Genomic DNA, 26,700 nt, shown 5'->3' on the forward strand with positions numbered 1-26,700 from the left:
TGGAGCTGTAACTGCTGGCCTACACCACAGCTCATGATAGCACTGGATCCTTAACACACTGAGCGAGGCCAGGAATCAAATACCCACGTATTCATGGATGCCAGTTGGGTTCGTTAACCACTGAGCCTTGATGGGAACTCCATGGAATGAAATTTTAATATTTGCTCTAGTATAGATGGGCCTTGAAAACATTATGCTTTCTGATATCAGCCAGACACAGAAGGCAAATGTATGAATCCACCTGCATGAGGTACCTAGATAGCCAAATTCATGGAGACAGAGAGTAGAATACCAGAGGCTGGGAGAAGATGGAAAGAAGGAGTTACTGTTTGTTGGGTACACAGTTTGTGTTGAGGATGATGAAAAAGTTTTGGGTATAGATAGAGATGATGGTTACCCAGCATCGTGAATGTGTTTAATGCCACTGAGTTCTATACTTAAGAATGGTAAAAATGATAAGTGTTATTTGTATTTTACCACAATTTAAAAAATTGCTCAGCACTATTCTAAGTGCTTTACCGGTTTTAATTCATTTAGTGAATAATGTAGCTGGTGGGGCAAAGGAAGGAGAATAGGTGTTACTTCCACTTCTCATTTGGCTACTGATCTTACATAAGTACCATTTCTTGGTTATAGGGTGTTATCTGTACAGTTAGTAGTTTGTTAGTATGTGAATTGTCATCTGTTCAAACTTATGAGTATTTCAAGTATTTCACCTGTGAGATCCAGTTGAAGTCTACTCTGTAGGAGAACAAAGAGTTGTCTGTGTAGGACATACACTGAATGTTATGATGCATGTTGATCCATATAAGTACAGCATCCTCCTCTTCCCTTCCATTCTCAGTATAGTTTTGGGAATGACTTGAAATATTGTTGATCTAGAGCAGTGGTTCTCACTGTGTAGTCTCCAGAGCAGCAACATGAGCATGCCTTGGGAACTTGTTTAAAATGAAATATTCAAGTCTTACCTCAGACTTTCTGAATCAGAAGCTCTAGGGGTGAGATCCTACAATATGTATTTAATTTAATTTATTTATTTTTTGGCCACCCCTGTGGCATGTGAAAGTTCCCAGGCCAGGGATTGAGCCTGTGCCACAGCAGTGACAAAGCTGGATCCTTAACCTGCTGCGCCTCGAGAGAACTCCCAACAATGTGTATTTTAACAAAGCTCCAAATGTATACTCAAGTTTAAGAATTAGTAGTCAAGGAAATAACTAGGGTGCTTTTGTGTTGGTCTGGGAACCACCTTGGAAGTGAGCTTAGACACTTAGGCCCACTTTAGGAAGAGAAAGCCTGGATGTACAAATAGGCTCTGGACCTCTAAGTCTTGACTGAACTGGATGAAAGCTGAAGGAATCATCGAATCATCTGATTTTATATTAGAACTGTGCTGTTCCAAGGGAGGGGAACAATGAGGCAGAGTTCTAAAAGACTAGCATTTACTGGGCTTTCTCTGATGTAAAGACAGAGCAGAGCTCTTATCTACTTGAGGAATAGAAATGAACTGGTGTGTCTGCAAAACAGGGCGTTGAGACACCTGATGTCCACTGCAGATGGCATTCCCTAGAGAGATGCTTGGCTTCCAAGGGAGTATTGAAGGGAAGAAGACACAGACTGTTCTGATATAGCCAGGAACACCTGCCAACTTTGACAAGGCCATTCCACAGGGAAGCTTGTGTTACTCCAGTGTCAGTTGCCATGAGAATCTGGACATAGGAGTTACTAGATTTTACTGTCTGGGTCCTGCCTGGGAGCTGAGCCCAGTTCTATTTGGAGTTGAAAATGGGACACTGCACTGAGGATGGCCAGATTGCAGGCAGCTTTTCCAGGTTTCATTCTTTGTAGGTTTGCAAATGGCTTCTTTGGTACAATAAGCTGATCTACTTGTACTATTTTATGAGCTTGAATAGGTTTGTCCTTTAGTTTATCTGAGAAGCCTGCTTGGGTTTGGAAGTATTGATTCAGCAAGTTTGAGATGGCTGAGATCTGAAATGATTGACATTGCCTAACTGCAGCCTCTTGGCCAGCCGTATCCCTTTGAGGGGGTAATGAAGCTCTAGGTCATGGTCCCAGTTTCTTGAATATGTAACACTCAGGGTTCAGTCACCTAGGGCACAAATTGGGCTTGGTCTCAGGAAGAAAATGGGGCCAGTTAAATGTGTAGATTAACAACAGCAGGTCTCATCTGCAAAACAGGACTGTAGTAGCAACAGGTCTGATGTGCCTAATCCTAAATTGTTGGACTAGAAGTCATCAAGTCACTCCTGTCAGATCCATTGGACTTTGGCAAAATTGAGCTTGAGGTGTTTAAGGAGAGGCAGTGGGGAGGGGGAGAGAGGGAAGTAGAAGATGAAGATCAAGGGAGAGGGAAGGAGCTACAGGGGAGATGTGTTAGTTATTAGGGAATGGAAGCAATTGAGAGGTAGCTTCACTGTGTGAAGTGGAAGGGAATATAAATATAGAACCAGGATAGAAGAACTAGCTCCTGTGTTTTCAAAGCATCTTGCCATTCTGATCTTTTCCTGGACTGATACTGATTTACTTTTGACCATCTGAAGGTTTAGCATCAGACCTGAAGATAGCATTTCAGTTGAAGTCTGATAGGCCCTCTTGTTTTGGGCTTACTTGTTTTGGGCACCATGCTTCTATAATGTGCTCCAAATTTTTGGCAGTTTTAGTAAACTGTTGACTCATAGATTCAAGTCAACTAAGATTCCTAAATCTTTTTCTTTTTTTTTTTTTTTTTTTTGGTTGCACCTGCGGCCTATGAAAGTTCCTGGATCCAAGCTACAGCTGTGACGTGTGCTGCAGCTGTGGCAGTGCCAAATCCTTAAGCCACTGTGTGCCGGGCCGGGGATCAAACCTGTGCCTCTGCAGTGACCCAAGCCACTGCAGTCAGATTCTTAACCCCCTGTGAAACAGCAGGAAATCCTAAGACTTTTCTTATGTGCCTCTGTTAAATTTCATCTGGTGCTTCTAAAATTGATTTTTCTTGCACTTACACTTCTTAAATATCATTTTGTTAGATTCAGTGTTCACTACCACTTCTTGAACTTTAGGAGCCAAGAACCTCAGAAATACTGTTTTTGGAGTTCCTGCTGTGGAACAGTAGGTTAATGATCTGGCTTGTCTCTGTGGCATTGCTGGTTTGATCTCTGGCCCAAGAACTTCCAATATGCCACAGGTGTGGCTGAAAAAGAAAAAAAAGTATCACTTTTTATCTCCAATTCATAATACTGATTCAAGGGGTATTACTCCCATTTTAAAGGTGTAGAAGGAGTTCCCGTTGTGACACAGTTCAGACTAGGAACCATGAGGTTGCGGGTTCGATCCCTGGCCTCGCTCAGTGGGTTAAGGATCCGTGGGTTAAGGATCTGGCGTTGCCGTGAGCTGTGGTGTAGGTTGCAGACGCGGCTCTGATCCCGCGTTGCTGTGGCTCTGGTGTAGGCTGGCGGCTACAGCTCCAATTTAGACCCCTAGCCTGGGAACCTTCATACGCCGTGGGTGCGGCCCTAGAAAAGGCAAAAAGACAAATAAATAAATAAAGGTGTAGAAATTAAGGCTCAAAGAAGTTAGGTAATTTACTTGCATTCTAAACAATAGTGGTAGAACCTGATGATTCAAACCCGAGTCTGACTCCAAAGCCTTGCTTTTGAGTACCATTCTAGCCCATTCTCTCCTGTTTGTTTGTTTTTGTTTGTTTGTTTGTTTGTTTTTTTGTCTTTTTGCTATTTCTTTGGGCCGCTCCTGCGGCATATGGAGGTTCCCAGGCTAGGGGTCGAATCGGAGCTGTAGCCACGGCCTACGCCAGAGCCACAGCAACTCGGGATCCGAGCCGCGTCTGCAACCTACACCATAGCTCACGGCAACGCTGGATCGGCAACGCTGGATCGTTAACCCACTGAGCAAGGGCAGGGACCAAACCCGCAACCTCATGGTTCCTAGTCGGATTCGTTAAACCACTGCACCATAACGGGAACTCCTCTCTCCTGTTTTGATCTTTTAGATCTGTGTTTTCTTTTACAGTATATTTGTTCTCTTAGTTAAAAACTGTCTTATATGGTCAGCATGACCCAGGGCCTTTATCTTAGTCATTTACAGCAATGAGACAAGGCCAGGGATAGATGCAGAGCAAATCAAGGGAAAGAGTGTGAGCTTTAGAGTCAGATTTGGTTTAGGAATCTTGATTGTACTATGAGTTGTGTGAGTTGGCATGGACTTTAACTTGTCTGGGCCTCCAATTCTTCATGTATAAAATGTCTTAATACCTACTGTTGGATAGTTTGAATAAAACATGGATGCAGGAAGTTCCTGTTGTGGCTCATCGGAAATGAATCTGACTAGTATCCATGAGGATGCAGGTTTGATCCCCAGCCCAGCTCAGTGGGTTAAGGATCTGGTGTTGCTGTGAACTGTGGTGTAGGTCACAGATGCGGCTTGGATCTGGCATTGCTGTGGCTGTGGCACAGGCCAACAGCTACAGCTCTGATTCAACCCCTAACCTGGGAACCTCCATATGCTGTGAGTGGGGCCCCAAAAAGACAAAACAACAACAACAAGAACAGCAAAAACCATGAATGCAGAGCTTAACTCAGGCTCAGCAGGCATACTCTAGGCTCTCAATAAACATCTGTTTGTCTCCCTCCCTGCAGGGAATTTCTTTAAAATCTTTTTATTTATTTATTTTCTATCCTTTAAAATTCTCCACTACAAGTCCTATTACTATTACTTTTTTAAAAAAATTGACCATCTTTGGGTATGATTGTTTATCATTTCCCACAGGGTATCATATGCCCCACTGTGGTAGCACACTTGACCATAGGAAGGAGTGGTTAAGGAGTTCCTGCTGTGGCACAGTAGGATTGGCTCTGTCTCTCTAGCGCCAGGACACAGATTCAATCCCCAGCCTGGCACAGTGGGTTGAGGGATCTGGAACTGCATTCAAAAATTCATTAAACTCAGATTCTTATGAGATATGTCTTATTTATTTCATAAAATTTGTAAACTTACTTTGGATATCTCTGTTATAGATGTCTGAAGTTAAAGATATTGGCAACTTGGAGTTCCCATTGTGGCTCAGTGGTAACAAACCCAACTAATAGCCATGAGGGTGCGAGTTTGATCCTTGGTCCTGCTCAGTGGGTTAAGGATCCAGTGTTGCTGTGAGCTGTGCTGTAGGTCACAGACGCTGCTTGGATCCTGTGTGGCTATGGCTGTGGCTTAGGTTGGCAGCTACAGCTCCAATTTGACTCAAAGCCTGGGAACTTCCATATGCTGCAGGTTTGACCCTAAAAAAGCAGAAAAGAAAAGAAAAGAAACAAACAAAAAAGATTGGCAACTTAATTCTCAGATAGTCTTTTTTGTGATTTAATATTCACCTCTTCCATTGCTTTTTTAATGCCGTTCTTGATATTCTTTCCCAGTTTTATCCAGGAATTTTTTTCTTCCTCTGTTTTCAATTTTAAGCTCTCATAATCAGATTGTCAGGTATTCAGACAAACATATTTTTCCTACTCCTGTAGGAATAATGAGAACCTATCATCATTCAAGTATTTACTCATCAAAATGGTGCTGTGCACTGCGCTTGCTGTTAAGTATGCGTTTGTGAGCATGGAAGACGTGGCCCTGCGCCTCTCCAAATGTGTTTTAAAGTATGCCACCAAATGATGAGTTTCTCTTCTATGTTGTATTCCCATTATATGCTAATGGGAGCAGGTAGACAGTAACATAAGTTTTTTATAATACTGTGTGCCTGAGTGGAAGGCAGTAAAAATTTCCAAGGTGAAGGAGTGCTGTTTAGATTGACACCTAAAGGGTGAATAGGAGTAACTAAGCCAGTGTTGGGAGTAGGGAAACGAGAAGAAAGTTCCAGCATGGAGTTCCTGTTGTGGCTCAAACCCAACTAGTATCCATGAAGTTTCAGGTTCAATCCCTGACCCCATCCAGTGGGTTAAGGATCCAGCATTGCGGTGAGCTGCGTGTGGTGTGGGTCACAGATACAGCTTGGATCTAGCATTGCTGTTGCTGTTGCAGAGGCCTGCAACTGCAGCTCCAATTCGACCCCTAGCCTGAGAACTTCCATATGCCACAGGTGTGGCCCTAAAAAAAAGTTCCAACATGATATCCAGTTTATTGACCATCATTCGCATTCCTCCTATCTTTTCTGAAGTCTCAGCCATCAATTGGACAAAGAGATAAAAATTGTTACTAAATGCCTCCCTCATCTCCTAGGTCCTCCAAGTCCTTTAGTTTCCCCCCCTGCCCTAGAAAGACTTTCCTGGTTTCTTCTGATCGTGTGGTTTACCCTCTTACTAAGCAGCTAGAATGGGTAGCAGTTGGCAAGCTGCCTTTGGGTTCTTCCTTATGGAGAATGACCTTTCCTTCCCCCACTCCTCTCAACTCCCATCTCTGGGAACCAAGATGACTTTGCTTTTGCTGATGGTGAGGAGCTTCCTGTTGATTCTCCAGATTTCTGTTTTGTTTTGTTTTCTGTTTTTCGTCTATGTTGTATTCCATGTTCTTCTGTTGTCTTTGGGAGTTCTTCATCCTTTTTGATAACCTTTGTCTGGGGAGTGATTTTTAAGTCTGAGAGGAGAGATACCAGATTGGATTTAGTAAACATGCTATTGGCAAAGGCCTCCAGCAGGAAAGCAGGTGTGGCACAATTTTTACAGTGTCTTGGCACATACCCTGTTTAGTGCTAAAGGTTCCTAAAAGTGGCTATGAGCCTTTACCCCTTTGTAGAGCTCCCTAACTCATTATCTTTGGCCTTGATAAGAAGACTTTTAGACTGTCAACAAACTCATCATTTGGTGGCATAATTTAAAACACATTTTAGACCATTTGTGTTCAGATATCCACATGTCTGTGTATGTATATTTTAGGTAATATATATATTTTAGTTAAAGACTAAATATATAGTTATAATTTAGTTAAAGACTGTATATATATATTAGTCTTTTAGTTAAAGCTAATATGGTTTAGTTAAAGACTATATATTTAAAGTCTTTAAACAACATATATAAGCATAAAAGTAATACATTTTAGTTTGGGGGTAGATAATATAGTCACATTATTTAAACTTAAAAACGTACAAGAGAATCTGGTAAGTATTCTCCCTCTTGCCATGTATCTCAGCCACCTAGATCTCTGAGACAACCAGTGTTGCCAGTTTCTTTTACATCTTCCAGAGTAATTTTGTGCATAGACAAGCACATGACATAATATATATGTCATACTATATAATATGTCATAAACATGTTACATATAATGTCACATATGACATAATATGTATGTCAGATAACATACATACTGATGAGATGAATGGTGTATATCCTGCATTTCTCAAGGCCATTAGTGGGTGGAACAATTGTAGGATTTGAAAAGACTTTAATTCAAACCTCAGAACCTTAGCATCTCAGCTCTTCATTTACTGAGTTGAAGGACCTTGGGCAGCTTGTTTATTTAGGCTCTGTGTGCTTCGATTTCTTTATGTAGTTAATAATACTTAGTGTGCCTAGGCTGTTGGATATGATGTGTATACAGTTCCTTCTTTGGTGCAGGTTAAAGGCTTTACAAAGGTTGCTACCTTTGCTGTTTCTTGCTGGACCACACTCTTTGGCTTGTGTGAACTGGAGCTGAGGGCAAAGTCTTGCTCTAACAAATGAATGGACTGAATTGTCTTCTGTACTGCGATATGGGACCAGCGCTCTCTACTTAAGGAAGGGAACCATGAGCCAAGGCAGAAAGCATTTTGAAAGGAGTAGAACATTTTTTTTCCCAACATCTTAATACATTTTATTATTATTACTATTTTTAGTAGTAATTTCGCCAATATAATTTTTTTTCCTACCGTACAGCATGGTGACCCAGTTACACATACATGTACACATTCTATTTTCCCACATTATCATGTTCCATCATAAGTGACTAGACACAGTTCCAAGTGCTACACAGCAGGATCTCATTGCTTATCCATTCCAAAGGCAATAGTTTGTATCTATTATCCCCAAGCTCCCTAACCACCCCATTCCCTCCCCCTCCCCCTTGGCAACCACAAGTCTATTCTGCAAGTCCATGATTTTCTTTTCTATGGAAAGTTTCATTTGTGCCTTATATTAGATTCCAGATATGAGCCATATCATATGGTATTTATCTTTCTCTTTCTGACTTACTTCACTCAGTATGAGAGTCTCTAGTTCCATCCATGTTGCTGCAAATGGCATTATGTTGTTCTTTTTTATGACTGAGTAGTATTCCATTGTGTATATATACCACATCTTCCTAATCCAATCATCTGTCAATGGACATTTGTTGTTTCCATGTCTTGGCTATTGTGAATGGAGCTGCAATGAACATGCAGGTGCATGTGTCTTTTTTAAGGAAAGTTTTGTCCAGATATATGCCCAAGAGTAGGATTCCTGGGTCCTATGGTAGTTCTATGTATAAATTTCTAAGATACCTCCACACTGATATCCATAGTGACTGTACCAGCTTACATTCCCACCACTGTGCAGGAGGGTTCCCTTTTCTCCACACCCTCTCCAGCATTTGTTATTTGTGGACTTATTAATGATGGCCATTCTGACTGGTGTGAGGTGGTATCTCGTGGTAGTTTTGATTTGCATTTCTCTAATAATCAGTGATGTTGAACATTTTTTCATGTGCTTGTTGGCCATCTGTACATCTTCCTTGGTAAAATGTCTATTCAGGTCTTTTGCCTGTTTTTCAGTTGGGTGGTTGCTTTTTTGCTGTTGAGTTGTATAAATTGCTTGTATATTCTAGAGATTAAGCCCTTGTCAGTTGCATCATTTGAAACTATTTTCTCCCATTCCGTAAGTTGTCTTTTTTGTTTCCTTTGCTGTGCAAAAGCTTTTCAGTTTGATTAGGTCCCATTGGTTTATTTTTGCTCTTATTTCTGTTGCTTTGGGAGACTGACCTGAGAAAATAATTCATAAGATTTTTATCAGAGAATGTTTTACCTATGTTCTCTTCCAGGAGTTTGATGGTGTCTTGTCTTATATTTAAGTCTTTCAGCCATTTTGATTTTATTTGTGTGCATGGTGTGAGGGTGTGTTCTAGTTTCATTGATTTACATGCAGCTGTCCAGGTTTCCCAGCACTGCTTGCTGAAAAGACTGTCTTTTTCTCATTTTATGAGTAGAACATTTTTTGTTCATCATGTATTGGGGAACATCTGTTACTGATCTGGGCCTTCCCACTTTCTTGGTAGACTGCTGTTAAACCCTCGCCCTTCCCTTCTGCTGGTAGGAAGTTATTAACACTGAATAGCTTTTCATGTTTAATAGCTCAATTAACTCTGGCCCTTCAGTATTGCTTGATGCTTTGGACTCTTATGGGAAGCTTCACTTGCTTAGCCCTACTTTGGGTTTCCTGCTTTTCAGTTTTCATTGTCATGTTAATCCTTTAATAGCAGTTAGCTTTTCTTCTTTTTGGTTCTGGCATAGTGCTTAATGTAATAGATGGAGGAGTCACAATTTTCAGTCATATTTGGTTTCATCAGGAGGATGGTGTTAGGCCTTCCTTCATGGTTATCTGGATTTAGCATTTTTGATGGGATTTGTAGGACTTTGAAGTTTCCTTGATCTCTTAATGAGTAAAAGAAAGAGATTTTATATCTTACAACACATGGCTATCAAAATAAGAGAACTGATGATGTGGGGATATCTTTTAAAATAAGAAAAAAATTTTGAATACCCACTGCGGAAGATTCTGTGCTAGGTGTTTTTTTAAGCTGTTGGTTACAGGAAACCAGTAGAGAAAATAAATAGGGACAATGAAGGAAAGGTGAGTAGAATTCAATTAGATTTGAGCACACTGTAAATACTTAAAAAAAAAAAAAAAAAAAAGAGTTCTTGGCTGTGGCTCAGTGCAGACAAACCCAACTAGCATTCATGAGAACACTGGTTCGATCCCTGGCCTTGTTCAGTGGGCTAAGGGATCTGTCTTTGTCATGAGCTGTGGTGTAGGTTGCAGACGTTGCTCAGATCCTGAGTTGCTGTGGCTGTGGCATAGGCCTGTGGTTGCAGCTGAGTCAACCCCTAGCCTGGGAACTTCCATGTGCTGCAGATACTGCCTTAAAAAAATAGCAAATAAATAAAGTGAAGCAGTTCTGATTGTAAACACTACCTCTGTTGCCTTTCTATATGTATTTCTTTTTTTCTTTCATTTTTTGTCTTTTAGGGCTACCCCAGGGAATATGGAGGTCCCCAGGCTAGAGGTCAAAACAAATCCTAGCTGTAGCCACCCACTTACACCACAGCCAAAACACCAGATCTGAGCCACATCTGAGACCTATGCCACAGCTTGGGAACTTCCACATGCCCCTTGTGAGGCCCCCCAAAAAAGAAATAGCTGGACATATTTGGTTGCTTGTGTGTTTTTTGTTTGTTTGTTTGTTTTTAGGGCTGTACCTGTGGCATATGGAAGTTCCCAGGCTAGGGGTTGAATCAGAGCTATAGCTGCTGGCCTACACCACAATCATAGCAGCATAGGATCTAAGCCTAATCTTAGACCTACACCACAGCTCATGGCAGTGCTGGATCCTTAACCCACTGAGCAAGAAGGCCAGGGATCGAACCTGCATCCTCATGGTTACTAGTCAGGTTCGTTACCCCTGAGCCACAATGGGAACTCCCAGATTTGGTTTTCATTCCCAATTTTTTTTTCTTTTTTGGCTACCCTTGGCATGTGGAGTTCCCAGGCCAGGGATCATATCCGAGCTGCAGTTGTGACCTACACAGCAGCTGGCAATCCCACTTTGCTAGGCCAGGGATTGAACCTGTGTCCCAGTGCTCCAGAGATGGTGTAACTCCTCCAATGTTGTTGTTGTTGTTGTTAGGAATTTGGAGGACTGCCCATTGGACAGTTTTTTGTTTTTTGTTTTTTTTGTTTGTTTGTTTTTTTTCATTCTAAGAAAGTTTTTGGTGGCAATAATTATTATAGTATAATTTAGGTAACACTGGTAGTAATTAAAGTAAGCAAATAGAACTATTTTGGATCAATTTCAAATTCATGTGTACTTTTCCATTTTATTTTTTTTATGGAAGGAAAGTAATAAAATAACATGGAACCAAAAGAATAAAGACTTTTGGTTCAGTATTTTACAGATTGATGCCATGTTTGTGGTGTATTAATGTCTTTAGCAGAGAACTATGATTGCTTTGATGGCTGCACAGTGGTCCATTGTATGGACATAATTGATTCCTTTCCTTATTTATTGTTGATCGTTTAGATTATTTATAATATTTTGCAATTAGAAACAATGCTACAGTGAATTAACATTTATCCAGCATTCATTGCAACATTTTAAAAAATTTAAGTATAGTAGATTTACAGTGTTGTACTAATTTCTGCTGTAAAGTGATTCATTGTATATATACGTGTGTGTGTGTGTATGCACACACACACACACGTATATATGCGCACACACATTCTTCCTTATATTAATTTTCCATTATGGTTTATCACAGGATGTTCCCTGTGCCATGCAGTAGGACCTTGTTTATACATTCTATGTGTAATAGTTTGCATCTGCTAATCCCAAACTCCCACTCCATTTCTCCCCCAACCCCCTCCCCCTTGACAACCACAAGTCTGTCTTGTGTAAATCTGTTTCTGTTTTGTAGATAGCTTCATTTGAGTCTGTTACTGTTTTGCAAATAGGTGCATTTGTGTCATATTTCACATATACTGGACAAAACTATAATTCAAGGTGCATATACTCCTTTGTTCATAGCAGCACTATTCCCAGTAGCCAAGACATGGAAACAACCTAGTTATCTATGGACAGTTGAATGAATTAAGAAGATGTGGTGCATATATACAATGGAATACTATTCAGCCATTAAAAAGAACAAAATAATGCCATTTGCATGCAGCAACATAGATGCAAATATCGATCATTATACTAAGTATGTCAGAAAGAGAAAGACAAATACTGTATGATATCACCTATATGTAGAATATAAAATATGGCACAAATTAACCTATCTACAAAACAGACACAGACTCACAGGTTTAGAGAACAAACTTGTGGTTGCCAGGGACGGGGGAGTTGGGAGAGGAATGAAGTGGGATGTTGGGGTTAGTAGATGTAAGCTATTATATATAGAATGGATAAACAATGTGGTCCTACTGTATAGCACAGAGAACTATATTCAGTATCCTATGATAAAACATAATGGAAAAGAATATTTAAAAAGTATGTGTATAACTATGTATATGTATAACTGAATCACTTTTCTATGCAGCAGAAATTAATGCAACATTGTAAATCAGCTATACTTCAGTTTTAAATGGCAAAAATAAAAAAAGAAATAATGCCATTTGCAGCAACATAGATGAACTTAGAGGCTATCATACTAAGTTAAGTAAGGTGGCGTTGTTTGTTTGTTTTTCATCATGCCTGTGGCATGTAGAAGTTCCCATGCCTGGGATCAAACCTGAGCCACAATGGTGACAACACCAAATCCTTAAACACTAGGCCCCCGGGGAATTGAACTTGTGCCACCAGGGAGTCAGGTCTAATCATTAACCTGCCATGCCACAGCAGGAATTCCAGTCTTTTTAATTTTTGTCAGTTGATAGGCAAAAATGACATCTTTTTATTTATCTTTTATTTTATTTTATTTATTTATTTTTGCCCTCATCCATGGCATGCGGAAGTTCCCAGGAGAGGGATCGAACCCGAGCTACGGTAGTAACCTGAGCCACAGTAGTGACAGTGCTTATCCTTAACCACTAGGCCACAAGGGAATCCCTTATTTATCTTTTAAAATCTATACTTTTTTTTTTTTTTTTTTTTTTGTCTTTTTAGGGCTGTACTCATGAGATATAGAGGTTCCCAGGCTAGGGGTTGAATCAGAGATGTAGCCACTGGCCTACGCCACAGCCACAGCAACACCAAATCCTTAACCCATTGAGTGAGGCCAGGGGCTCGAAACTTCGTCCTCAGGGATACTAGTCAGATTTGTTTCTGCTGAGCCATGACGGGAACTCCTAAAATCTATACATTTTATTTAGCTTTTGACTAGGTTTTGCATGGACTTAAAAGCTTATAGTTTACCCTTCCACCCTTTTTTCTGGCCCTAATTTGTTTCGTCTCAGTTTTTTTTTTTGTATTTTCCTATATGTATTTTATGCATATATGAACAAATTCATATAATACACTTTTCCTGTTAATTGGCATAGCATTTGTAACACATATACACAAAGGATTATATTAAAATATTCTATATTTACATGAGGTTATTTCTGGATTTTTTTTTTTTTCTCTTTTAAGTTGCTGTCTTTATGAGTCAGGTTTCTTTCCTTTTTTTTTTTTAATTTTTTTTATTTTTCGACCACACCCATGACATGTGGAAGTTCCCAGGCCAGGTGTGTAATCCTAGCCGCATCTCTCTGTGGCCTACACCATATCTGTGGCAACGCTGGATCTTAACCCACTATACCAGGCCGGGGATTGAACCGGCAACACCCCAGAGACAAGCCAGATTATTAACCCACTGTGCTATAGCAGGAACTCCTGAACCAGATTTCTTTTTGTCTTGTATTATATGACCTTCGGTACAGTGTTACGATAGTGGTAATACAAGGCCTCCTGGTCTTCCCCTCTAATAGAAAAAAAAAATGCTTTTAATGTTTTACCATTTAGTAAGATGATTGCTTAGATTTCTTTTAGGTAGTCCTTCCCAAATTAAGGTAAATCCCTCTATTCCTACTTGGCTAATTAAAAGAAAATCGTAATGAATGTTGATTTTGTGTGTGTGTGTGTGTGTCTTTTTTAGGGTCTTACCTGAGGCAAATGGAAGTTTCCAGGGAAGGGGTCGAATTAGAGCTGTAGCTGCCCACCTATGCTACAGCCACAGCAATAAGGGATCTGAGCCACGTCTGTGACCTATACCACAGCTCAAGGCAATGCCGCATCCTTAACCCACTGAGCAAGGCCAGGGATTGAATCTGCATTGTCATTAGCCTTGAGCTGAAGTCTTTTGTAAGCTATGACTCATCCTTTGTCTCATTCTTTCTTTTACCAGGAAATACACTGAATATTAATTTCAGAAATTTCAATTATCCCTCTGAAGAGTGTGTTGCTCATTAAAATATATGGAACTTTTTATGATAACAGCCACAAATTGGTCTATACTTAGTGCCTGCACCAAATCCCATATAAATAGAGGGAGAGATCTGATCAACTGTGTATAGAGAGAGGCTTTTTTTTTTTTGTCTTTTAGGGCCACACCCACATGGAGGTTCCCAGGCTAGGGGTCACATGGAGGTTCCCAGGCTAGGGGTCCAATTGGAACTGTAGCTGCTGGCCTATGCCACAGCCACAGCAACTTGGGATCCAAGCTATGTCTGAGACCTACACCACAGCTCATAGCAACGCCTGGATCCTTAACCCACTGAGCGAGGCCAGGGATCGAACCCGCATCCTCATGTATCCTAGTCGGGTTCGTTAACCGCTGAGCCATGACGGGAACTCCGAGAGAGGCTTTTGAAGATGAGGCCATCCTTTCTAGCTTCTTTAAGAGGTTCATCTTTTCCACCAGAGGAATAGTGATGCAGGGGAATGAATCTCGGGCTGAACATAGTAGGTGGTGTGTATGTGTATTTGTATCTGTAAATATCACATCACTGTTTATGGTACACTGGACTCTCTTCATGCAAGGCCTAGACAGATCAAATCTGGAGGAATTGTTCCTGTGCTTAAAGCCAAGAATAACATCCTGACCAGCAGGGGACAGAGGTCAGCTCAAGGCAACAGATCTTAGGATCTACAGGACATTTAGGAACCTTGCAGGATGAGTTCCCATTGTGGCTCAGTGGGTTAAGAACCCAGCATAGTCTCTGTGAGAATGTGGGTTTGATCCCAGGCTTCACTCAGTTGGTTCAGCATCCAGCATTGCCACAGGCTGCTGTATAGAGTCACAGATACCTCTCAGATCTGGTATTACAGTGGCTGTGGCGTAGGTCTCAGCTGCAGCTCCAATTCAACTCCTAGCCTGGGAACTTGCATATGCTGCATGTGCGGTCATAAAAAGAAGAAAGAAAAGAACTTTGAACGAACTGAATTTGGTGAGAAGGAATCCAATATGTACCTTGAAGGAAGTGTGTGAAACCTGTGTGTCTCTTATTGGAACACGGCTTATTTATGAAAAAGGAAGAATCATCTTAACGTTTGGACATATGACGATTTCGTATCACCTAATGGTCAATTAACTATATTTTCCCCTCCTACCTGCATATTGATTTGTCGATTTATTGTTTTTATTATAAGAAGGGAAAAAAGTATATTCTATTATTCTGGTGTTTTATTTTTCAGGTAGCTTCAGAGAAGCCCAGGAGAGTGCTGGCTTTAAAAGATGATATGTTAATTAAAAAACAAATGGCTTTCAGAGTTCCCGTCATGGCACAGTGGTTAACGAATCTGACTAGGAACCATGAGGCTGCAGGTTTGATCCCTGGCCTTGCTCAGTGTGTTAAGGATCTGGCGTTGCCATGAGCTGTGGTGTAGGTCGCAGATGTGGCTCAGATCCTGTGTTGCTGTGGCTCTGGCGTAGGCCGGCAGCTGTAGCTCTGATTAGATCCCTAGCCTCCACATGCCAAGGGAGTGGCCGTAGAAAAAGGCAAAAACAAAAAAAACCCCAAAACAACACAAAAAAACCAAATGGCTTTCATTTGAGAAAAAGAATGTATATATATATATATATATGTATAACTGGGCCACTTTTCTGTATAGCAAAAATTGATAGAACATTGTAAATCAACTATAATAAAAAAAATTTTAGTAGTTCCCGTTGTGGCTCAGTGGTTAACGAATCTGACTAGCATGAAGACACAGGTTCTTTCCCTGGCCTTGCTCAGTGGGTTAAGGATCCAGTGTTGCTGCGAGCTGTGGTGTAGGTCACAGACGAGGCTTGGATCCTGTGTTGCTCTGGCTGTGGTGTAGGCCGGCAGCTATAGCTCTGATTCGACCCCTAGCCTGGGAACCTCAGTGTGCCGCAGGTGCAGCCCTAAAAAGCAAGAAAAGAAAAAATTTTTTGGAATGACTTTTTACAAAATTTCCTTGGACCTTCTGGACTCGCTGAAGTTTTGTTTCTAGGATCTTTCTGTACAGGCTTCCCTTCTTTTCTCTTCCGTCTTTCCTCATTCTGATGCCGGCCATTCACTCCACAGAGGCAACTCAAAACTGTTTTCTGGTGGAGCATCTTAAGTTTGTTTTGTTGTCTCCTCTGGAACTCATTTCTCTGGTCTGACTTTACTGGTTCTGGGCTAAAGTGATCATCTGAAAGCTCTTCTTCATCGTCTTTTTTTCTTGGTTCTTTTTATTTATGTACTCTGCCTGATGAGTTTTGCTGGTTTTCTCCTTTTCTAGTTAGTGTGAGGTGTATTGCCTCGTTGGAGGGTTCTAAAGCTCAAGTGCAGCCACAGGGAGCTTAGATTTTACTCGGTTTGTAAAGGGCCTTTTTCCTTTCCTAGAAACGGGGGATGAATTAGGTACTCTGCTATGAGGTTTTGCTGACTCTTCAGGAACTCTAGTTTGCTAGTTGTTTAAACACGTATGTAGCAATTAGGATTGTATTTGCAAGGTAGGACTTATTGCCAAGACTCCGAAGTAGGTCATTCCTGTTACCCTTTCTTCCTTGTTTTTCAATTAAAAAATCAGAGTTGGAGTTCCCTTCGTGGCGCAGTAGTTAACGAATCCGACTAGGAACCATGAGGTTGCGGGTTCGGTCCCTGCCATTGCTCAGTGGGTTAACGATCCGGCGTTGCCGTGAGCTGTGGTGTAGGTTGCAGACACGGCTCGGATCCTGCGTTGCTGTGGCTCTGGCGTAGGCTGGTGGCTACAGCTCCGATTCAACCCCTAGCCTGGGAACCTCCATATGCCGCGGGAGCGGCCAAAGAAATAGCAACAACAAAAGACAAAAAGACAAAAGACCAAAAAAATAAAATAAAATAAAATAAAATAAAATAAAAAATCAGAGTTGAGGAGACCATGGTCACATAATAGGTTGATTTTACACCTTTTGAAGTAACTCATGTTTGTGTTCCTTATACTTAGCACGGACATTAAAAATACATAATAGTTTAGTAAATACCTCTTAATAGTAGAGTTGATTGGCTGATCATTTAAATTTCAGAATTCTCATTAAGTTAATCACATTTTGGATCAATATGTGAGAAAAGTTTCTGGTTGGAAGGGACCAAATAGCCATGCAGAAAATGTTTAGCAATTTAGAATATGCATGCAAAAAAATTCCCAACATGAATTCTCTTATAAAATGAAGAAACAGAAGGGTAGTTTGGCTAGAGCAGCAACTGATTATAAATGTGAGGGGAAACATGGTGAGAGAGGATATAAGAACGTAGGTTAATTGAGAGATAGGAACAATTATGGAAATAGGCATCCTGCCAGCTTGGGATCAAACAATGAAAATGAAAGCTTCCCTCTCCTTCCCCAATAGTAGGCTCTCCGCCCTCACATCCCACCCCTGAACTATTATCCAGAGGAGCTTTAATGACTCTCTGGACGTTAGTGTCCAGTTTTGGGGGCTGCCATGAATCACAAAGAAGTCCTGTGGGGTGAGTCAGTGCAAAGAGCATTTGGCATTCAGATTTGTTAAATTCTTCCTAAAAGGTTTGCTATTCTCAATAGTATTGCTGATTCCAAAAACAAAACCATTTTCTTGTTTTATTCTGTGCTCTTGGCTTATGGGACCAAAGCTGCAGATGAGACATTGTGCATTGTGCAGTAACTCTTTAGAGGGCCCATCCACCTATTTTTTTTTTAACCTTATAAACAATAACAACAACAACAACAAAACAAACTCTGCTGGTTTTTTGTTTTGTTTTTGTTTTTGTTTGCTTTTGGACCAGTAATTTGCATGTAATTTGGGAGCCTTGATCACCCGCCCTTGTTATATCTTCATACATCCCTTTGCTAAGCCCTTTGAACCTGGCTCTGGCTTCTGGCCTCTTGAGTTGTATGAATTTTAAGAATTTCTAGTTTCCAATCTGTTTCTTGCCTTTTTTTTTTTTTTTCCCCTTGCTTCCCAGGTTCAGACTTGCTGGGTGGGGGAAAGTTATATTTTTTTCCTTTCTTGTGTTTTGGTTTCTGTAAATATGTTCTCTAACAACTAATTATTCTTTACTTTCTTTGTCAAACAGGCCACCAAGCAGTTTCTTGAAGAGATTAACAAGTGGACAGTTCAGTACAACGTTTCCCCCCTCTCCTGGAATGTGGCTGTCAAGTTCCTCATGGCCCGAAAATTTGATGTGCTCCGCGCCATAGAGTTGTTTCACTCCTACAGAGTAGGTAGCTCAGGGATGGACCTGAGGTGTGGCACCTGGGCTCTCTATGTTGTTGTTCTCTCTGCTGCAGTCTGCATACATGGTGGTTTTCCCCACTCCCATGAAAAAAAATGGATCCATATCCAAGAGCCCTACCTCGGAGTCAGAAAATGTTTCTGAAGATATTCAGAATCTCTCTAAATATGTTTTTTTTTTGGCCACACTCAAGACATATAAAAATTCCTGGGCCAGGGATTGAACCCTTGCCACAGCAGACACCCAAGCTGCTGCAGTGATAACACCAGACCCTTAACCTGCTGTTCTCTAAGTAAAATTTTTTAGGCTGCCCCGAGGCATGTGGATTTCCCTGGGCAGGGATCAGATTCGAGCTGCAGTTGCAACCTAAGCTGCAGATTCTTAACTCACTGTGCCAGGGATCAAACCTGAGTCCCGGTGCTCCTAAGACACCACCAATCCTGTTGCACCACAGCAGGAGCTCCATCCCTAAATAAATTTTTTAGGAAAAGAAGAGGGATATAAGAAGCACTAGGATTACTTTAAGACTCAAACTCATACCCATTTTGGGGGTCTTCTTGTTCCATATTCATTCTTTTATTCACTAGATATTTATTGTTCCTGGTGCAGAGAGTACTATTTAGAAATAGTAAACAGATAATTATAGAAATGTTAAAATAGGGCAGTGCTGGGTCCTGTGGAAGCACATTCAGTTAGGAGGGTCAAGAAAGCTTTCCTGAAGGAAATGACTTAATTAAGAAGAATAGAAGAGTGAGAAGGAATCAGTAGTGGGGAGTATGGCAGAGGAGATAGCAAATTCGGATGCCTAGTAGCAAGAGAGAAACTGAGCTGAGCAGAAATGCTAAATGGGAGTGAGGATACGGTAAGATTGAGCAGCAGAGGTTAACAAAGGCCAGATCCAAGAATATTTGCTTTCTCCTAAGGGCAGAAAAATTCATTGAAAGTATAGACAATAGAATCTTGATCAGATTTGCGTTCTGGAAGGATTTTTCTCTCTGTGCTTTAGAGGATGGCTCAGAGGGGTAGTACTGGAGACAGACCAGTTAGAGGGATTTTACGCTTACTAGGAGAGAGAGGATTGTGGTATCATTAAGTGTAGTGTCAGGGGAGATGAAGAAAAAAACGGGAAGATTCTAGAAGTAAAATTGATAGGACAGGGTTGCTTGAACTGGTGTGGGAGGAAAAGGGGAATGGAAGATTCCCGGTCTCTGACTTAGGTGGCAGGGTGGTAAATGGTGGTTGCATTCCCTAATTTAAGAGACATGGAGTTCCTTGGCACCATATTGTAAATCAACTATACTCTAATAAAAACTTTTTTTAAAGGAAAAAAGAAAAAAGGAGACACGTGGAATTCCCTGGTGGCCTAGTGGGTTAAGGATCTGTCCTTGTCACTTCTGTGGTATGGGATTGATCCATGCCTGGGAACTTCCACATGCCATGGGCATGGTCAAAACAACAACAACAACAACAACAACAAAAAGTGAATGAGTGCAGGTATGTGGAGAGAGCAGATCATGAGTTCATTTAGGCCATGTTGAAGTTGAAGTGCCGTTAGTTTATCCAGAGAGATATGTCCTCTGGGCAGTTGGGATATAAGTCTAGAGTTCAGAAAAGAAGTCTAGACTCATGGAAGTTCCCAGGGTAGGAGTCGTATCAGAGCTACAGCTGTCAGCCTACACCACAGCCATAGCAACGCAGGATCTGAGCTGTGTCTGTGACCTACACTGAAGCTCATGGCAATGCTGAATCCTTAACACACTGGGCAAGGCCAGGGATCGAATCTGCATCCTCATGGATGCTAGTCAGATTCATTTCTGCTGAGCCACGATGGAACTCCCCTGTATTGTTTTTTAAGGTTGAATGTGAATGCTTTGGGTAGGGCATGCACTTTTTTGTGATCTCAGCACTCATACTGTCTTCACTTGCTGCCTTGCCCTCCTAAGTCATTTGAATTTGAGTTTAGGGATTCATCAGGGAAGAATGTAAACAAATATCTAGTTATTTACCTTAGTGTTCTTAGCTCAATGCCTGGTGCATGTAATTGCTCTACAAATATTTGCTGAAAGAATGAATGAGTTGGTGAGTAAAATGTGTGAGAAAATGAGTGAAAAAAGGCCCACAAAAGCGACTTAGAGGGAGTAGTTGAAGAAACAGAAAAGCCAAGAGGTTTTTTTTTTGTTTGTTTTTTAATCAAAGATAGAGAATGTCTTGGGAAAAAGAGAATGTGAGTGGTCGACCTTGTCATGTAAAAGGAGGACTGAAGATGCCCACTAAATTTAGTGACTGGAAGGTCCTGGTCATTAGAGCAGGAACTCTCAGTGGTATAGTTAGATTGGGAGGTAATGAGAATATAATATAATTGAGTGTGAGGGAGTTGAGGATGAGCTTTAAAGAATCTGGCCAGGGGTACGAGTTAAAATGAGATCAAAATGGCTATTGTTGAAGAGGATATTGAAGGGAGAGGTAGCTCCTATTTAAGGTAGGAGAGGCCTAAGCCTAGAGGATGTGTTAGGATATCTGCTTCCAGACAGTTTTAGGTGCATAGTTTAATATCAGAGCCCTGCATGTTTAAGAACTTTGGCCTTGGAGTTCCCATCATGGCTCAGTGGTAATGAACCCAGCTAGAATCCATGAGGTCTTGGGTTCGATCCCTGGCCTCACTCAGTGGGTTAGGGATCCGGCATTGCCGTGAGCTATGGTGTAGGTCACAGATATGGCCTGGATCCTGCATTGCTGTGATTGTGGTTTAGGCTGGCAGCTGCAGCTTCAATTCACCCCCTGGCCTGGGAACTTCCACGTGGCCTGGGGCCATGGGTGCAGCCCTAAAAAGCAAAAAAAAAAAAAGAAGAACTTTGACCTTGTCTCTAATGATTGATATATATTGGTTGGTCTTCAGGGTTAGGATTCTCACTGATTCAAAGGAAAGTATCTACCTAAGGGGCTGACAAGGTGGCATTGGACAGGAATTCTGATAACACTCAGTTGGCCTAGAGGAGGGTTACAAAAGAATTTATGAATCAGTAAGCTGACTTCTAAAATCCCTTATCTGGGGAGTTCCCGTTGTGGCACAGTGGAATCGAATCCAACTAGGAACCATGAGGTTGTGGGTTCAATCCCTTGCCCCGCTTGATTGGTTAAGGATCTGGTGTCACTGTGAGCTGTGATGTAGGCTGTCAGCTGCATCTCTGAATAGACCCCTAGCCTGGGAATTTCCATATGCCAAGGGTACAGCCCCAGAAAAACAAAATGAAATAAAATCCCTTTTCTCTGAGATTTGGTCATATAAAGCTATCATGGGTATACAGTATTTTTATATTAATTCATCTTGCTTGTTTTATATTTAGGAAACACGAAGGAAGGAGGGCATTGTGAAGCTGAAACCTCATGAGGAACCTCTCCGTTCTGAGATCCTTAGTGGAAAATTCACCATCTTGGTGAGTATTTATGAACCCCTCTTGTAGTATCTCATTATTTCCTTTTGTAGCTATTGTGCTCTCTCTCTCTCTCTTTTTTTTTTTTTTTTTTTCTGTTTGCCATTTCTTGGGCTGCTCCCGCAGCATATGGAGGTTCCCAGGCTACTTTTGATCTGATCTACTTTTAAGGATCAAATCGGAGCCGTAGCCGCCGGCCTATGCCAGAGCCACAACAACGCGGGATCCGAGCCGTGTCTGCAACCTACACCACAGCTCACGGCAAAACCCGATCCTTAACCTACTGAGCAGGGCCAGGAATTGAACCCGAAACCTCATGGTTCCTAGTCGGATTTGTTAACCACTGAGCCACGATGGCAACTCCAGCTATTGTTCTCTTTGGACTTAGTTCTAGATATCTTATCCTGATTCTAGAGAGTCTCAACAGTAGAGACCAGATAGGAAACAGCTATGCAGTTTGGCATAAAATTATTCTACTAATAATTGAAATACTTGAAAATTAATTATGCAGTAGATTTAGAAAAGTTTCTTCATTGGTCCATAAAGGTTAGTCAAGGCCTTTGGGATGGGTATACAATGCGTAAGAGGCCCATTCTTCCTTATTTAATGCAAGCTCTCTCCACTTAGAGACTACAACCTTTCAGGTAAGTAAGTATCCAATCTACTTTTAAGGCAGAGCATGGAAACCATGGTTGTATTCTATGGTTTTCTCCTGTTAATGTATTTCTTTGCTATCTATCCTGCCTGGGAAATTAGCTAGGCAGCTAGTGTAGACCATTGTTTAATTTCTCTGTAACTGGAGAGTTAAGACAATGTGTTTTTTTCCTACCATAGGAATATGATCCAGGCATGGGATGATATAAGCTTTCTTCCTTTTCTGGAGCAATTGATGCAAGTCAGAGAAGTATTAGCATGTATTCTCCTCATAACAAACCTTTGTCCAGGATATAAGAAGCCTTACGAATTTTTGTGATTTTATATTTGATTTCTAAATATTTCCTGGTTTTTTGCTCTAGAATGTTCGGGACCCAACAGGAGCCTCCATTGCCCTCTTCACTGCCAGATTACATCATCCCCACAAGTCAGTCCAACATGTGGTACTTCAGGCTCTGTTTTACTTGCTCGACAGAGCTGTGGATAGGTGAGCATGGAAATTATTTTTTGGGTGTTCTGCATCCAGATAGGAAAGTGACAGTGTTTGATTTGATTAAACTCAACAGTACATTCACCATGCTCCTAGGATGTGCACTGGGCACTGCTGTAAAGAGAAAAATTTCCATGTCCTTAAGGGCTTGGCATGTTTCCAGGTGTTATCAAGATGATAGGTATTCTGTATCTTTACCTGCTTGGCTCTATTTTAGGGTAACAGAAGCTGAGAAAGCCAATTAAGTAGCAGTTCTTAGTGTATTGACAATTACTTATGAAAAGGAGTGAAGGTGAGATGTCCTGTGCTGGTTCTTTCTGATCAGTCTCCCCTGATGTTGATTTTCAAAGCCCCCTGAGGCCTAAGTTTCTTTGTAAAATAGGAATAATGCTGAGGGTTTTGAGGATCAACATTCAGAGGAGAGGGGTCCAAGAGTATAAAGTTAAGCAAAGTCATCTTTATAAATAGTTGCATAAGCAAAAAGAACCAGGTCAGGTCATTTCTCTCTGACTAGTCTATAAACAGGGAAACTGAAGCCCTAAAGTTATGTGGCTCTTTTATAGTTAGCACATACTGATTCAACTAGGTCCTAGAGGCTGGTTTCTTCACTCTTGTTAGAACTATTGGTACCCTGCTATGTTGTCTTTCTGATACACTTCCTTTTTTCCCTGGTGCTTGCCATTTTCGCTTTGTTACTGCTCTCAATGTCATTGACTGGTCCTCTTGGTTAGAAGTGATGTATCGAGGGCTAAGACCAGAGATATTAAGAGACAGCTGTGCACAACTTTAGTCATAGTTCTGGACTTAGAGGATGGCAATAGCCAAGGATTGCCTGAGATGGAGTTTGCTTCTGCTGTTGATGTTTAGTGGGAGAAACATCCTAACCACATACACAACATTATTCTGAAAAAGATAATTTACTAATGAAAGAGGACCAGGGGTCTCAGTGGCCCTGTATTGCCCCGTATGAAGTGTAGAATTTCTCAGTTCTTCTTTCCTATGATTGGTCTTCAGGCATAATTTCTAGAATATTGTTCCTTTTGAAATGTTTTTTGAGCTCAGGGGAATGAATAGAAGGCTTTTTTTTTTTTTTTTTTTTTTTTTTTTTTTTTTTTTTTTTGTCGTTTGTCTTTTTGTCTGTTGTTGTTGTTGTTGCTGTTGTTGCTATTTCTTGGGCCGCTCCCGCGGCATATGGAGGTTCCCAGGCTAGGGGTTGAATCGGAGCTGTAGCCACCAGCCTACGCCAGAGCCACAGCAACGCGGGATCCGAGCCGCATCTGCAACCTACACCACAGCTCACGGCAACGCCGGATCGTTAACCCACTGAGCAAGGGCAGGGACCGAACCCGCAACCTCATGGTTCCTAGTCGGATTCGTTAACCACTGCGCCACGACGGGAACTCCAGAAGGCTTTTAAATTTTATTTTTATGGTAGCACCCACAGCATATAGAAGTTCCCAGGCCAGGGATGGAATCCCAGCCACATCTGCAACCTACACCACAGCTGCAGCAACATTGGATCCTTTAACCCACTACACTGGCCGGGGATCAAACCCATGCCTCCACAGTGACTCAAGCTGCTGCAGTCGAATTGTTAACTCACTATGCCACAGTGGGAATTTTGAAAGCTCTTTTACCAGAAAATTTAGTATTAGCTTCCTCTGTAATCAGTTTAGAGAGTCAGAGCTCTAATGGAGGCCTAAGAGTGGCCAAAGATTGCTCTTTCCAGTGGAAGTTTTGAATCCCATAGGAGAACCACATAGGTAAACATAATTAAAACTTAGTTTTCATGGAGGTCCATCCTTTTCTTAAAAACCCTCAGTGACTCCTCATTATTGAGAGGGTGCCTATAAGACAAATAAATGTGAAACTTTATTTTCCTAAGCAAAATATTCTCACTAGTGAGTAGAAATTCTTGTTTTCCTTTGTTACCTTGAACCAAGATGAAAGAAGAGGAAACCCTTTCTCTTCACTAAATCCTCTCCTTTTCATAAGGTCCAGCATCTGTGACTGGCTCCCTCATTACTCCAGCCTGTCCTAACATTCTTTTTACTGTGATTTCAATAGCAATTATTACTAATATTATCATTTTGTATTTAATTGTACATGCCTTCATGATGTCATTTTTTTTTTTTAATTTCTTTGTTTTTTTTGTCTTTTTAAGGCCACACCTACAGCATATAGAGGTGCCCAGGCTAGGGGTCTAATCAGAGTTGTTGCTGCCAGCCTACGCCAGAGCCACAGCAACGCCAGATCTGAGCTGCATCTGCGACCTACACCACAGCTCATGGCAATGCCAGATCATCAACCCACTGAGTGAGCCAGGAATCAAACCCACAACCTCATGGTTCCTAGTTGGACTCATTTCCACTGCGCCATGATGGAAACTCCCGTGATGTCATTTATCTTATACTGTTTGTTTTTTTAATCTGCCAATAGATTGTAAGTTTCATGAAGGTAGAACATTATATAATGGAAGGTGTTTCAACATTATGTAATGGAAAATTCCCAAATCTCCATGGTGGAGAGGATACGGCATCATAAACTTTCACATAAACTTTCACTGTCATTCTCTTTTTCAAAGTAATCTGTAACCAATCTCGTCTCATTGATAGGCCCTCACCTACCTCTTTACCCTTCACTATTTGGAAACAAATGTCAGGGACTATGTGTTAAACTTCTTGGTGTTCCCAGTAACATTCTAGCTTTGGAATCAAAGTCAGTAGGGTAGAGAAGCAATTATTCTTAGTACAGAGAATTAGCCATTACTGTAAACCTCATATTCTGTACCCAGAAAGATGGAAATCCTATTGTATTTGTATTTATTTCATGTGCCTTCAAAGGATGAACAGTTTCAGGTCTGGGAATATAGAATCTGCGTCATTTTGCACCATAGCTTCTTTTTATTAAATTCTCTTTCCCCTGGCGCTGACTTCCTTTTGTTTCAATCCCCTGCCACAGGCTGGAGCTATGAGGGGAAAACCTAATTCTTTGATATGGCCCTGTTGAGCTTGTGGAGAAAAGGGAAGCCTGTAGATCTGGATGGTCTATTCAGTGTCTGTGCCGCTCATTTAACAGTATCTTTGATCTTGGGAATCAGTCTCTTGGGGTTATGAAAAAAAGGAGACAAGATTTAACACTTTAACATGTTAGCGGCATTTGAAATTAAGTCTTCTGGAGAAACTTGGGTCTACTTCAGAAATTTTTGAAACGCTGCTCATGGGTAGGTGTTCTGCCTTGTATTCAGTTGAAAGGATGAAGGTATGCAGGCTTCCAGGAGGTGATGCAAAAAAATTAAGGATACCTTGAGATCCCTGACTTTAGGAATGTGTTTTGTGTCAGAAAGTTTTCTTGGGAGTTCCCATTAAGGTTCAATAGTAATGAACCTGACTAGCATACATGAGGATTTGGGTTCAATCCCTGGCCTCTCTCAGTGAGTTAAGGATCCAGCATTGTTATGAGCTGTGGTGTAGGCCGCAGATGTGGCTTGGATCTGGCGTTGCTGTGGCTGTGGCATAGACTGGCAGCTGCAGTTCCAATTGGACCCCTAGCCTGGGAACTTCCATATGCCACAGGTGCAGCCTTAAAAAGCAAAAAGAAAAAGAAAAAGAAAGAAAAGAAAACTGTTGCTGTCATCTGTGAATAGTCCAATCAAGTAATTTATTCCTGATGACCCTTTAGATAGGCAGATTAGAAGCAGGTAAGGATTGGAGTTCCCATCGTGGCTCAGTGGTTAATAAATCTGACTAGGAACCATGCGGTTGTGGTTCTATCC

At 41.2% G+C, this 26,700-nt stretch overlaps 1 protein-coding gene across 3 annotated transcripts in view; it reads left to right on the forward strand.

The window, feature by feature from the left end:
- PTPN9 (protein tyrosine phosphatase non-receptor type 9) overlaps positions 1–26,700 on the forward strand; it is an 85,372-nt gene that overhangs the window by 16,075 nt on the left and 42,597 nt on the right. For 2 of the 3 annotated variants that reach the window (XR_014810548.1, XM_003128481.5), the window contains exons 2-4: positions 18,192–18,335; positions 21,695–21,784; positions 22,798–22,922. Coding sequence is in view for 2 of the 3 variants with exons in the window: in XM_003128481.5 (XP_003128529.1) it covers positions 18,192–18,335; positions 21,695–21,784; positions 22,798–22,922 (359 nt within the window). In the remaining variant the exon portion in view is untranslated. Of the gene's footprint in view, positions 1–15,357; positions 15,476–18,191; positions 18,336–21,694; positions 21,785–22,797; positions 22,923–26,700 lie in introns of those variants that run through there. The other variant, XM_021099027.2, reaches the window with a different exon arrangement.

This window comes from Sus scrofa, chromosome 7 (genome assembly GCF_054392235.1).
Source record: "Sus scrofa isolate SSC_HxYL_T2T_F1_AM1 chromosome 7, Sscrofa_HxYL_maternal_Yorkshire_Landrace_v2.0, whole genome shotgun sequence".
Lineage (NCBI taxonomy): Eukaryota > Metazoa > Chordata > Mammalia > Artiodactyla > Suidae > Sus > Sus scrofa.